We start from the raw sequence: 14,426 nt of genomic DNA on the forward strand, positions 1-14,426 counted from the left end.
AACACCATAAGACATAAACTAAAAATGTTTCACAATGTGTCCCTGAATAAAGGGAGGCTCAAAATCAAAAGTACCAGTCAGTATCTGGTGTGGCCACCAGCTGCTTGAAGTACTGCAGTGCATCTCCTCCTCATGGACTGGACCAGATTTGTCAGTTCTTGCTGTGAGATGTTACCCCACTCTTCCACCAAGGCACCTGCAAGTTCCTGGACATTTCTGGGGGGAATGGCCCTAGCCATCGATCCAAATCGATCCCGCTCCAGGGTACAGGCCTCGGTGTAACGCTCATTCCTTTGACGATAAACACAAATCCGTCCATCACCCCTGGTGAGACAAAACCGTGACTCATCAGTGAAGAGCACTTTTTGCCACTCCTGTCTGTTCCAGCGAAGGTGGGTTTGTGCCCATAGGCGGCGTTGTTGCTGGTGATGTCTGGTAAGGACCTGCCTTACAACAGGCCTACAAGCCCTCAGTCCAGCCTCTCTCAGCCTATTGCGGACAGTCTGAGCACTGATGGAGGGATTGTGTGTTCCTGGTGTGACTCGGGCAGTTGTTGTGGCCATCCTGTACCTGTCACGCAGGTGTGATATTCGGATGTACCGATCCTGTGTAGGTGTTGTTACACGTGGTCTTCCACTGCGAGGATGATCAGCTGTCCTTCCTGTCTCCCTGTAGCGCTGTCTTAGGCGTCTCACAGGGCGGAAATGGCAATTTATTGCCCTAGCCACATCAGCAGTCCTCATGCCTCCCTGCAGCATGCCTAATGCACGTTCACGCAGATGAGCAGGGACCCTGGGCATCTTTCACAGTCGGTAGACAAGTCTCTTTAGTGTCCTGCGTTTTTAGAACTGTGACCTTAAATGCCTACTTTCTGTAAGCTGTTAAGGTCTTAACGACCATTCCACAGGTGCATGTTAATTAATTGATTATGGTTAATTGAACATGCATGGAAAACATTGTTTAAACCCTTTACAATGAAGATCTGTAAAGTTATTTGGATTTTTAAAACATTATTGTTGAAATACACAGTCCTGAAAAAGGGACGTTTCTTTTTTTGCTGAGTATATATGTCTATGTGACAGATTAAGGGCTTTCTCGCTCCCTTGTACCCTCAGACCACACGTCAGACACCAGATAAAAGTCCAAATAATTGATTTATTATTATAAATAAGTGCACAAAGCACACACCTCTCCACAATTCTCAATAAACAATAATTCAAAAATCACAATCCTCCTCTCCCAGAAGCTTAGCCACTCTGCCTCCCAACTCAGCTCAACACTCTGGTGTTTCACTGTCCTTTTTATACTCCTTGACCCGGAAGCGTTTCACTTCACCCTCTCTGCCCATGTGACCTGGAACACTTCCAGGTCAGATAAAAATCCTTCTTTTTCTTCATCCAGGAAGCACATCATTCCCTTTGTCCACGTGACTCTGACGTACTTCCTGGGCGTAAGGCAAATGGTCTCTGGGCCTCCCTGCAGCGACTCCTGGCGGCCCCCATGGTATCCAGCAGGGCTGTGCATTAAAAGTCCAATGTCCATAATTCCCTGCTGGCATTCGGGGCACCTCTATGCTGCAAGGAGGGCTCCATCTAGCGGCCTGAGGGTATTGGCCGGGATGAACGACCGGCCATGTACCACAGTCTATTAATCCAGCGGCCTCATAAGAACAATGCCACAGTGTCTTTAGAAATTTACAGGTAAAATGTGAGGATATTTAAAATGTAGGATTGACTGACATGAAAAACGTGTAAAAGTCATAATTTAGTCCTTCTGATCCCTCTAAATCAGGGGTGTCCGACTCCGGTCCTGGTGGGCCGAAGTGGCTTCAGGTTTTCATTCTAATTATCTTCTTAATTAGTCAACCAGTTTTGCTGCTGATTAACTTGTTTCAGCTTCATTTTAATTGACGTGACTCAGACTCCTTAGTTGTTTCTTTTTCCTTTTTGAGCAGCCAAACAATAATGAGACACAAAACGAGCCGCCACATGAAAATTAAGACAGGTGCAGGTCTCGGTCATGTTGGTCTGCTCAGGTCACCAAAACATCTTGACGGTGGTCTTAGCAAAAACAGAAAACCAACCATCTGCTGTGGCAGAACGAGAGCAGCAACAAGTCCTGATATTCAATAACGGCTTTAATGAACAGCAAGAATCGGCTTCTCATTAAGAAACTGGCTGGAGTTTGAAGTTCCAGTTTAGCTGGTCATCTGTCGGCTCGTTTAACATCTCAATTCTGTTTGGCTGCCATTTAATGAAGAAACGAATCAATTCAGAGGATTGAATCCTTGAAAACAAGGCAATTAAAATGAAGAGTAAAGGAGTTAATTAGCAGCAAAAACTGCTTGCTGATTAGGAAAAGGCTTAGAATGAAAACCGGCAGCCACTGCGGCCCACCAGGACAGGAGCTGGACGCCCCTGCCCTAAATAAACTGTAAATATAAAATATGAAAATAACATGTTGTGTAAGCAGTTGCCCAATCTTGATCTCCGTTGTAGAAATTTAAGCCAGAAAAGATTTTAGTAATAATCACATTAGCAGACTTACATTTTTGCCTGTGGTCCTTTCCAATATTGGTCAAGCTTCTTCAAGCAGGAAACACTGATGAGGGGTATTGAGATCGGTTCAGTCTTCTATCTATTGGTAGTGGCGGAAATAATGTTTTCCAGGGTTGAAAATGGTAATTGTTCAAAACAGACATCCATGGAACATGGCAGTCAGTTTTTTGGGATCCAGATACATTGCACAGTTCAGAGGGCTGACGGACACTGCGTACCCATCTAGTTGTTTATGGTAACTAAATCAAACTCTTTTAAGTTATCCGAAGACCTCATTTTCACTGCTTTTGTAACCAATGGTTGTGTTTGCTAATGTAGTGCAAGTCCAATTTTAGGTCAAAAAGGACTTGCGTGGTGCCAGTTTTTATATAATGAACAAAAGCATTTTTTTGCTAGTTTAAAGCGTTGGATTTGTGCCGGCTTTTTCTTTTCTTCTCATTTCTTATCCTTTTCTGCCCCCTACAGGAGTAAAGATGTCAGTACCATGTCAAAGGTAGGAGCCTACAGATAATTATTTTTAGTTCTAATATGTATCGCTTTGTGCAGAATATGCATTTTTTTTTGTGTAAGCAGATTGTTTTTTTTTTTAATGACCAGACCTTCATTCCATAGCCCCCACTCTCCTCCAGCCTACCCACCTAAATTTTCTTTGTATTTTGGTGGACCAGTATATTACAGCAGCTAAAATCTGTTTCCACTTGGTCAGCCTTCAGAGCCTGGAGGAAATGTATCTGGCCACTTAACCCTCGCATTTCTTCCAGTGGTGGGTTACATTTGGAGGTCAAAGTGTTTCACAGGGAGGGAGGCAGCTTTTTCACTACTGGTGTCAAATTTAATTTTACTTCTCATCTGGCAAGCCACACGTACTGGTGGGCATTAAAAAAAAAACAAAAAAAAACAAGGTACTCTTGTCACTGGCTGGCTGCATTTCCCCTGAAAATGTCATTATTTTCTAATGATTTGTACATTTATTCTTGCTAATTCAAGCTAACGTGTGTTTTGCCAGGCTTAAGTAAAGACACTGAGTCATACCGTGCAGAAGCAGCTCTGTTCTGTTTGATTAGGTGATAGTTCTCCGAGTCAGTAGGAGTCGATTAGCTAAATGAACATATCCGTAAAGCAGTGGGATTTTTGGGGGGCATTAATATCGGAAATACTACAGCTTATCAGAGAAGGTGTTAACATCAAAATGAAACGAGAAGAATGAAGTTGCCATGTGGAGCATTGAAATGTGTGCTTTTTTTAGATGAGATGGGAGCAGAGGTGCTGGAAATCTGTGTGTATCTTTTCCTCTAATATTGCAGTGTTCTCTTAATTAGTGGCCCATTTAGAAAGGCTGCTGTGTCATTTTGGAGAATTCAATTTGAGCTGGTCCTTGTCTTTGTGTTTGCCACCATGTGATTATTCTGTCGTTGCAGATCACAGAGCTTCTCTACAGAGATGGACGGTATTGTCAGGCGCCTTCAAGACCCACTGGTAGCGTTTCAATTTGTCTGATTGTAACTCTTCCACAAATCCAGCCTTCTGTGTAATAATGGGCTTGAGGGATTACAAGAGCTGCTGTGGTGATTGCTTTGGTGTGCACAGTCTCCTCGAAAACTGTGTCCAAGTGACTGCGTTGTGTATGTGTGGCCTGACATGTAGATGCACTGAGAAGAAAAAAATATATATATATATATTTTCCAAGCAAAAAAAAATCAACCAAATGTTCATTCAAACTCCGAATCTAAAAAGTGTGTAGTGGATGTGCATCTGAGCCTGTAAGCCAGAGGCTCATTTGAGGAATGTTGCTTATTAGGGCTGAACATTACAAACATCTTAATTCTCACATAAATATGGTTAATTGGGTAAACTGGGTTGAAATGAAAATGCCCTCCAGGAGCAGGTCCTCCTTTTATGTGCATCTCTATGGTGCCCTCCATTAATAAAGGCACACGTGGTAAATGAAAGCAAAATGGGCTTTTTTTCTTTTGATCTTCCATTTAAAATATGAACAAAAACAAAATCTTTAATTGAAGTAGAATAATTTGGGGGGAAAAAAATTGTTTTGGGGCGGCACGGTGGCGCAGTGGGTAGCGCTGCTGCCTCGCAGGTAGGAGACCTGGGTTCACTTCCCGGGTCGTCCCTGCGTGGAGTTTGCCTGTTCTCCCCGTGTCTGCGTGGGTTTCCTCCCACAGTCCAAAGACATGCAGGTGAGGTGCATTGGCGAATCTAAATTGTCCCTTGTGTGTGTGCTTGGTGTGTGTGTGTGTGTGCCTTGTGGTGCGCTGGCGCCCTGCCCAGGATTTGTTTCCTCCCTTGCGCCCTGTGTTGGCTGGGATTGGCTCCAGCAGACCCCCCCGTGACCCTGTAGGTTAGGATATAGCGGGTTGGATGATGGATGGAAAATTGTTTTGATTAAACAAGTCATTTTCCTCAAAAATGTGTGCCACAAGTATTCACGCCCCTTCATTTAGGACGGCTGCACTTGGGTCCCAATCTGGGTGGTTCATCGTGTGGTGGGTGTGGCTATGTGCTGTAATCTGCTCATTCCCTCTTCTTCCTCCTCCTCCTCCTCCTTCATTTAATATCCATCCATCCATTATCCAACCCGCTGAATCCGAACTCAGGGTCACGGGGGGGTCTGCTGGAGCCAATCCCAGCCAACACAGGGCACAAGGCAGGAACTAATCCCGGGCAGAGTGACCCACGCAGACACGGGGAGAACATGCAAACTCCACGCAGGGAGGACCCGGGAAGCGAACCTGGGTCTCCTAACAGCGAGGCAGCAGCTCTACCCACTGCGCCACCGTGCCACCCTTCATTTAATATTTTGTATAACAACTCTGAGACTCAGCTTTGAGCCTCTCCTATAATACTTAATGAGATTAGACAACACACGGCATTGTTCCATCATAAAGAATCTCTTTAGATCTTTCAGATTTCAAGGTCCATGCTTGTGGACTCTCCTCTTCAGCTCATTCCAGTAGTTTTCAATGGTGGTTTAGATTAGGGGACTGGGAAGGCCATTATAAAATCTTGACTTTGAAGTGTGCTGTTTTATCATCGTCCCACTGGAAGATTCAACGACGGCCTAATTTTGACTTTTTGGCCAAGGCAGTCAGGTTTTGATTTAATATCTGCAGATGCTTAATAAAGGCCATGATACCGGTACCATGTATCTATACAAGTCATCCAGGGCTTTTAACAAAATAAAAAACCAAACAGTCCCCGTCATCAAAGATCCACCACCCCTCTTCAAAGTAGTGATAAGGTACTTCATGCCTCAAATACTAAACCCAACTCTGGTGTTTGTTGCTGAAAAAAAGCTTTATTTTTGTCTCATCTGACCACAGAACTAAGTGCCATCCAAAGTTCTAGTAAGATGGGGCAAGGTGCATGACGTTGTTTGACAGCAGTGGGCATCCCTCCCTAACAACATGGTTTGATTGTAATTTTGAAGACTTTGTGACCCCATGACCCAGCTAAAATCTGCAATTCTACAGCTGTGATATTTGGAGTTTCTTTGGCCCCTCAAGCTGTCGTCCTCGCTACATGTGGGGTCACTGTAGACACACATTCTCATCCATGCTGGTTCCTAACATCTGCAGTTGCTTTAAACTTATCAATTATTGTCCTAATAGTGGAAATGGGCAATTACAACCAATTACCTGTTTTCTTGTAGCCATTTTCAGATTTATGCAGCTAAAAAAAAAAAACCTTTTGTCACATCATTTCAACACCGCGTCCGCTGGTCTTTTCCATTGCTGTGAATGACTAAGGGAATTTGGTCCGTGTCACCTCAGATCTTTATCCCAGTGGAGCAGGAAGACGTGGCAGACTATGTAAAGGGTCCTACTCATTCAGATGAGCTTAAAGATAAAGCAAATGTGAATAGCAGTTAGATTTTACTTGTATGACTTCCTAAAGGTGCTAATAATTGTGGCGCACACATTTGAGAGAAAAATATTGTTTTATTATGAGTGTTTCTTTTTCCTTTCAATTGTTTTACTTTAATTAAAGGTTACTTTTTAATATTTTGAATGAGTGATCGATGATTTAAACAACTAAAGTTCATTTTGCATTTATTTACCAAGGGTGCCAAATATTCCTGAGCACTGTATGTGTATTAGTTGACTCTGTGCAAAGAAGTTGAGTATCCCCATGTTTAACCCCTAATGTAGTTTGAAGTGTCTTTAACAGTGCAATTCTCATTTCTTATCCAGTTGCAGTAGAAAAAGTAATATGATATGTATTTTAATATTTTCAATGCCGTGTATTTAAGCTGTTTTTATTTGGGTATATTAATTACCTGCGCTATATCTTTAACAAATCGGCCACATTCTTCAGGATCTTAATTAGACTGTCATAATATTTAGTCTCGCAGATTAAGATGTTGCTTTTCATAGATGCTTCTGTCATGGAAGGAAACAGGCTGAGTTAGCATTCCGTACTTTGCAGTGTTTATAACTCAAGTGCAGTTTTAAGTTGAACAGTTCATAGAATTTGTGCCGGCTGGGACAGTGATGTAATGTAAATATGTTGGCATGATAGCAATGTACACGCATCCTGTAAATTATATGGGCGGCTGAGCAATGGGAACGTCTATCAAATAATACCCCAGCATTCAACAGCATCCAAGTCTACCAGGTGGTCCCATTGTGACATGTGCTTGCATGTCCGTTTGTGTGTCTGTCATGCAGAGAGAGACTTTTTCCTTGTCTAGTTTGTATTTTATTCTGATTTCATGTTTGTGTATTGCAGACGTATGTGTATTGCTGTTTGCGTACTGTGCTGCTGTCATGTCCACAATTCTCCCCCCACCCCTTCTTGCCTTAGGTATATGACAACGGGGTACATCCTTTTTTGTTTTTCAGACTTGGTGGGCTTCTTTCTTTATAACCTGATTGACAGCATGAGTGATTCAGAGGTGCAGGCCAAGGAGGAGGTGCTCCGCCAGTATTTCCATCAGCTCAAGGAGATGGTATTGTGCTCATTCTCTCTGCTGACACACATCTATTAAGTTGCCAAATAGCAGCTTTTAAAGTAAGAATGTCCTCTTGGTGATGAAATGCGACAAGAACATCATTGATAATTAGCTAGACAAGCACTTTATTTGTTACAGTTTCTTTCTTATTTGATCTCAACACCTGACTCTTCACATTTAGAACACAAGAAAACTTTAATTAACATTGTTTAATTTAACGACAACATATTTGGCCCATCTCTTCAGAAGTTAAGGCTTAGTCAAAAAAGGGGTTATCGTTTCCCTTAACTCCTAATCGTCACCAAATGTGTCCTTACAGTCTGTTAGGGTTCCATTTAACCATTATTCCCCCCACAGTTGCATTTAAAATAAACTCGTATATCTTGGTGTCAATTTGGAACTCTGTTGGCTGGTTTTGTACAAATATGAAATGCAGATGTGCGTTATTTGTGGAGCTGCCAGATTTCCATGTGTATTGCATGATAATTTCCAGTATCCGTGTTCAGTTCAAGTTTATAATCGTGTGTGAGCAGCAGAAAGGAATTCTTACAGCCATATCAGCTGGTTTAGGCACCTGCCAGGTGCAGGTACTTTAGTGACTCAAGAATTGGCATTTGTAAATTGCATATATAAAAAATATTAGATAATTAGTGTAAATGTTTTCTTTTTTCCCCCCCATCAGGACATTGTAATTCCAGCGAATACCTACAGGGGCATTCGGAATTTGCTAGATTCTTACCACGTTCCAGAGCTAATCAAGGTTTGTGCAGAATTAAGGTAGAGTGGTTTCGAATTTTCCTTTCTGTCTCCTCAGTTGGCCGTGTGTTGAGACAAGATTGGATTTTTTTTCTCACTAATCCACTTGCTTTTATCAATAGCATAGCACTATTACTGCTGGTAGGTCAACCCTAGGTATAATCCTTTCAAGTATCAATAGTACTTAATATGCAGAAGTCCGCTGTCATAAAATGTATGGATGACTTTTTTTATATTTCAGGATGTCCTGGTTTTGGTGGATCAGGAGAGCCTAAAATCCAGCGACTTACAAAAGGCAAGTGAAAAAGTAAAACAGCAAGGCTTGTAACTGAACGCTTAAGTACAGTGCCCGAGTCAGACTTACTGGTATTGGTGGGGTTGGAGGGGCACTTTGTTAACAACAACATTTATTTCTATAGCACATTTTCATATAATCAATGTAGCGCAGTGTGCTTTACATGATGAAAAAAGACAAAATAAATAATTAAAATTAGGGAACACTAATTAACATGGAATAAAAGTAAGTTCCGATGGCCAGAGAGGACAGAAAAACCAAACAAAAACTCCAGACGGCTGGAGAAAAAAAATAAAATCTGTTGGGGTTCCAGGCTACGAGACCACCCAGGCCCTTCTAGACATTCTACCTAACATAAATGATCAGTCCTCATTGTATTCAGGGTTCACATGGAAGAACTTGATGATGATGATGGTCATGTGGACTTCTGGCCTTTAATGCGTCAATTTAAGGACATCACGGTGCTTTGATTAGGTGGTGGTGGCACAGATCACCACCGCAGGAAAACCGGAAAAGAACAGAAGAGAAAGTAGTATTTCTAAGCTAAGAAGTGGTACTGAAAATACTTTTAAGCACATTTAATGCTGTTAGGCTGAGTTTTTTATTTTCCTTATTTTTTGGTTTTGTTTTTTTGTTAAAGCCACACTGTTCCTTGTTCTTGTGTTTTTGGTGTGATATCATTTTTAAAATCTTCATAAGGAATCTTAGTAACCCACAGTTTACTGGAGTTCTCCCTGAAAGTCACATTTAATATTCAGTCAAACAAGCTGCACCATAATAATAAAAAAACATAGATTTAATATTTCAAAACACATAAGCAGACTCTCCCTAAATGGTTAATTGTGTAACCACATTGTATTTGCATATGTACTGTGTTTGTACCGCGATAACTTCTAATACAGGGGGTCCTTGGGTTACGACACAGCTCCGTTCCTGCAACAGTAATGTAAGTCGAAACACCCCTTAGCCTAATTTACTTGCCTATCCTAACACATTTGCAAAATCATAATTTAGAACATAAAAACACAACTAAGTCGCAGAAAAAGGAAAAGGACATAAATATACTGTACTGTAGTAACAGAGAAAATGAGTGCAAAAAATAATCCCTACCTTTAATCATTCTCACATCTCGATTTTTTAAAGTTTTTATGGGAGTGAGCGTTCTAAACTCGAAATGTTGTATGTCAAGACGTTGTAACCCGAGGACCCCCTGTACACTAATGCTTAGTCCACACTAACACTGCACAAATGTGAAAGTGTTTTTAAATTTACTATCTACGCTAGGATTTTCAGATAATTTCTGCAAAAGTTTATCATTCATTCTGAAACATCAAAAAACATGCATTTTTCTTGGGCATACATAATTTATCACCCAAAGGCAGTGTTTGTGGAGCAAACCCAAAGTAAGTTAATATGTTGAAAGAAAGTGGAAAAAACAAAACTGGCTGCTTTGTGTAGACTGGCAGTGGAGATCCATAAATTTTAAATGAGTATAAGGTGCCAAACTTATGGAAGACATAAACAGGGAGTCCTACCAAAAGAAATACAGTAATCCCTCCTCGATCGCGGGGGTTGCGTTCCAGAACCCCCCGCGATAGGTGAAAATCCGCGAAGCAGAAACCATATGTTTGTATGGTTATTTTTATATATTTTAAGCTCTTAGAAACTCTCCCACACTGTTTATAAATATTCTCCACACAGTTATACAGTAAACCCTTGTTTATAGCGGTTGATCCACTCCAGACAGATAAATGAATTTCCAAGAAGTAGGATTCTTTATTTATAAATCTAATTTTTGAAATAATACAATAATAATATAATACATAATAATATATATAATACATGAAATAACACCCTTTAGTCAAAAGTTTAAACTGTGCTCCATGACAAGACAGAGATGACCGTTCTTTCTCACAATTAAAACAATGCAAACATATCTTCTCTTCAAGGTGCGTGTCAGGAGCAGAGAATGTCAGAGAGAAAGAGAGCAGAGAGAAAAGCAAACAATCAAAAATCAATACGTGCTTTTGGGCTTTTAAGTATGCCGAAGCACTGCAATAAAGCGGCGCAATGAAGGGATCAATGTGAAGGTAGCCTTTCAGCATTTTTTTTACAGGCGCGTCCGTATCTTTAAGCAAACAGCCTCTGTGCAAATAGCCCCTCTGCTCACACCCCCTCCGTCAGGAGCAGATAATGGGGCCAATCATACACCTCCGTGATGGTATTGCATGATGGATAAGTATCTGCCTGTATTTCTCAGAGAGAGTGAGAGACAGAGAAAAGCAAACAATCAAAAATCAATAAGGGCTGTTAGAGCTTTTAAGTGTGCGAATCAGCGCGCGGGAAGCATATCGTATATCATTGAGGAGTTTTATTTAATATGTAATACGTGCTCTGATTGGGTAGCTTCTCAGCCATCCGCCAATAGCGTCCCTTGTATGAAATCAACTGGGCAAACAAACTGAGGAAGCATGTACCATTAATTAAAAGACCCATTGTCCACAGAAATCCGCGAACCAGCGAAAAATCTGTGATATATATTTAGATATGCTTACATTTAAAATCTGCGATGGAGTGAAGCCGCGAAAGTCGAAGCGCGATATAGCGGGGGATCACTGTACAGCAAAATATAATCAAGTGCTTTAAGGTATAGTACCTGAAAATGTTGTTAAATTTCCATTAAAAAGGAGCTTTAAAACTTAATAGAATTAGAATTAAGTTGCCGTAAGTAATCACACATACACGAGTTACAGGTATTCTTGACGTTTTGTTGGCTTTTTTTTGTTTTAGAATTTAATTTTGCAGTTACAAATTAAAAAAACAAAACCATACAATCTCTCTGTTTCTTGGTATGGTCTCAGAACCCTGCATGCAGTCTTTCATTTTTTTGCCATGCAGTTTTTCCTCTCGATTTAATAAAACTGTTGTCTTTTTCCTGAAACAACAGATATGAGGCAGTATTCCACTGTTCAAGAGAATGTGCTTTACTGAATGAGATCTCATTTGAGTTTGTTTTACTGTTATATTGACTGCGTGTGTGTACCAGGGTGAGGCACACACCTGATCAAGTGATGCACTTCTTTCGTTTCCTCCTCCTCCTCATCCTCCCTGGACACACACACAGCACTTCCTGTTAATGACTTAATTAGCAACAATTAGCAATTAGTTGTCGCTGCTCCCGGTTACTTAAATTTGCAACACTTGCAACTGAGCCGCATCTTAAAATGTATTCTTTTGACAGATTCTTGAATTCTCACCCTCTGTGTATCAGTGGGTTCATTTAACACGTGTAATGTGAGTCTTGGTTCAGCTGTGGAAATTTCATTTTCCATCTGGAAGCCCGTGTTCAATTTCTTGCCTTTGCAGCCATTCATATTGCAGGCACTGTTGTGTAACAGCCATGGAATTTGTCTCTGAGCCATAACGTGGCCAGTTCACTCCCTTCTTCTTACCTATTGTGTGACCCTGAGCAAGTTACTTAACCTGTTTATATTCCAGCTGCAGAAGAAGAAAGAAAAAACCTAGGAACAAAATATATTTTGTATCTGTACTTATAAAGAGCCTGGGGATAACGTTCTTTTAAATAAAGTAAATGTTTTGTTTGTGAAGCTGACAGTGAAACATGTCGCACTGTGCAGTCATATTATGCCTGTGCCAGTATTTTTACAAGTCAAAGTTATTTCTTCTCAGGCGTGGTATACTGTATATGCATTTGCAACGTGAAATTGAGTTTCAAAGTCTAGCGATTTCTAGAAATTTTAAAAAATCTATCTTTCCCACACATTGGAGCATCTGTTTTTCATGCCAAGACGGTTATCGAGTATTTATCTGTGTCTTGGAACTACACGCACATTTTAAAATAACTTATAGCTACGGTATCATTTTTGAAAAACACCAAAATTATGAGATTTAGTCATTTTTAAAGAAGAAAACCTTTCACTCCCCAGGGCATGGTTTCCATCACGTCGGATCAAATCATAGTAAACTGTTTGTGCCATGTGGCTGATTTTGTTTTTATTTACATCCGTGTTTCTGTGCGAGCTCACACAGTCGAATAAAAAAGTATATCCACCTCAAGAAAAACAACCAGGAATATGTAATAAATGGATTATTTCAAGATCCCTTTTGTTTTTATGCCACGGAAACACGGAAGGCATGTTTTCATTTATTAACACTTGGAGAAGATGTATTCAGTAAGTTTTAGGCATTTAATTTTCAGCGGTGCTTCACGACCCTTTGGGTTTCAGTGCTGGCAAGATATATTTTTTTAATCAATAGAAATCGCTGGACTTTGAAACACAGTTTTGCATGGCAGATGCATATATACCAGGTTTACAAAGAAATAATATCATAATTATCCTTTAATGCCTCTTTGCCATATTATAATGTATTTTATACTAGAATTTTTTTTCTGTAGATCAGTGAAAGGCAACCTTTTTCGAGTTGCGGCGCACTAAGTCCAAAAATTTTCTTTCGTGGCGCACCTGAGGAACTGCCCATAAAAACAGTTCATTTTACAAGTTTGAAAGACATTTTATTAATAAGGAATCAAAGGATAAATCTTAAATTTAATTAATGTGAACGTTGAGATTGATTTGTCAGCACATATGAGATTGATGCGAGGATCAATTTTCGAAAGACAGACGCGCATTTCCTTGTCAATCATTTGAAGTCTCTTGCGTTTCTTAGACTTCATTTCCGTAAGTGTTCCGTTATCTGTTTTTCCAACATAAAACATATTTTTTAAAACATTATCTTTTTAATCAACCAAAAGTTCAAATACACTAGCAATTTTAAATATTTTACAAACATTTTCACGGTGCCCCTAGAAAATTCCACGGCGCACCAGTTGCCCGACAATGATGCCCAATACTCATTAAATATGAGGAAAAAAAACTTTTAACTACTATTTAGTTAGCTCATTTATTTAACAGTTTTTCTCTTTTTATATATATATTTTGTAGCTGTATTTGTAATGAGTTGTGCCATTAAATCATCTTTTTATTTTTTTGGAAATTACTCCTTGATCTTGCATTGCATTCTTTAAGCGCCCACTGCATTGCCCATTTTTTTTTTAGATAGCAGCTAGTCTTTTTTTTTGTAGTTAAATAAAAATATTTGCCTCAGTATTGACTACAAACACTAAATCCACAGTAGATTTTTTTTTTTTTATACATTCTCTTGACAGTTCACCTTGTAACTATCAGAGAGCAGACCTGCCACTTTGTCTCAAATAAATGAATATGTGCTATGACTTGTCACTTTTGCTGCGATGCATTTGTACACACATGTGTAATTGTATTAATGCAGCAGACAAGTATTGATATGTTTTCTTTATTAACTTGTTCACAGAGTCCAGATTCCAAGGTGTCTGAGCTGGAAAGTAAACTGAGGGACCTGAAGGCGGAGGGTAGGCCTGTCCGGGATGTGTTGAAGCAGCTCATTCTGGCCCTGTGTGCTGAGGAGGTATGCTCTGCTCCACTTCACCTTACCTCACTCTCTTCAGTTCTGACCAAAATTCAATTCTTTATTGTCATGTGTACAAGTACCATGTACAATGAAATGCTTGCTTGCTTGTGTGTGCCCCCGCAGACAGTAAACATAGACAAAAAAAAACATACTTAATAAGTAAATGAATATAAATAAGTAAATAAATAAAACCAGAATCCTAGGGGTAAATAGACAGTATACACTCACCTAAAGGATTATTAGGAACACCTGTTCAATTTCTCATTAATGCAATTATCTAATCAACCAATCACATGGCAGTTGCTTCAATGCATTTAGGGGTGTGGTCCTGGTCAAGACAATCTCCTGAACTCCAAACTGAATGTCAGAATGGCAAAGAAAG

The 14,426-nt window shown here is 40.1% G+C and overlaps 1 protein-coding gene across 1 annotated transcript in view; it reads left to right on the forward strand.

Moving 5' to 3' along the window:
* lrpprc (leucine-rich pentatricopeptide repeat containing) overlaps positions 1–14,426 on the forward strand; it is a 103,704-nt gene that overhangs the window by 40,616 nt on the left and 48,662 nt on the right. The window contains exons 15-20 of the mRNA XM_039738178.1: positions 3,024–3,051; positions 3,977–4,034; positions 7,415–7,521; positions 8,207–8,284; positions 8,522–8,575; positions 13,928–14,041. Of these exons, the coding sequence (XP_039594112.1) occupies positions 3,024–3,051; positions 3,977–4,034; positions 7,415–7,521; positions 8,207–8,284; positions 8,522–8,575; positions 13,928–14,041 (439 nt within the window). The remainder of the gene's footprint in view (positions 1–3,023; positions 3,052–3,976; positions 4,035–7,414; positions 7,522–8,206; positions 8,285–8,521; positions 8,576–13,927; positions 14,042–14,426) is intronic.

The sequence above is a fragment of the Polypterus senegalus genome, chromosome 16 (genome assembly GCF_016835505.1).
Source record: "Polypterus senegalus isolate Bchr_013 chromosome 16, ASM1683550v1, whole genome shotgun sequence".
In the NCBI taxonomy this organism is placed as follows: domain Eukaryota; kingdom Metazoa; phylum Chordata; class Cladistia; order Polypteriformes; family Polypteridae; genus Polypterus; species Polypterus senegalus.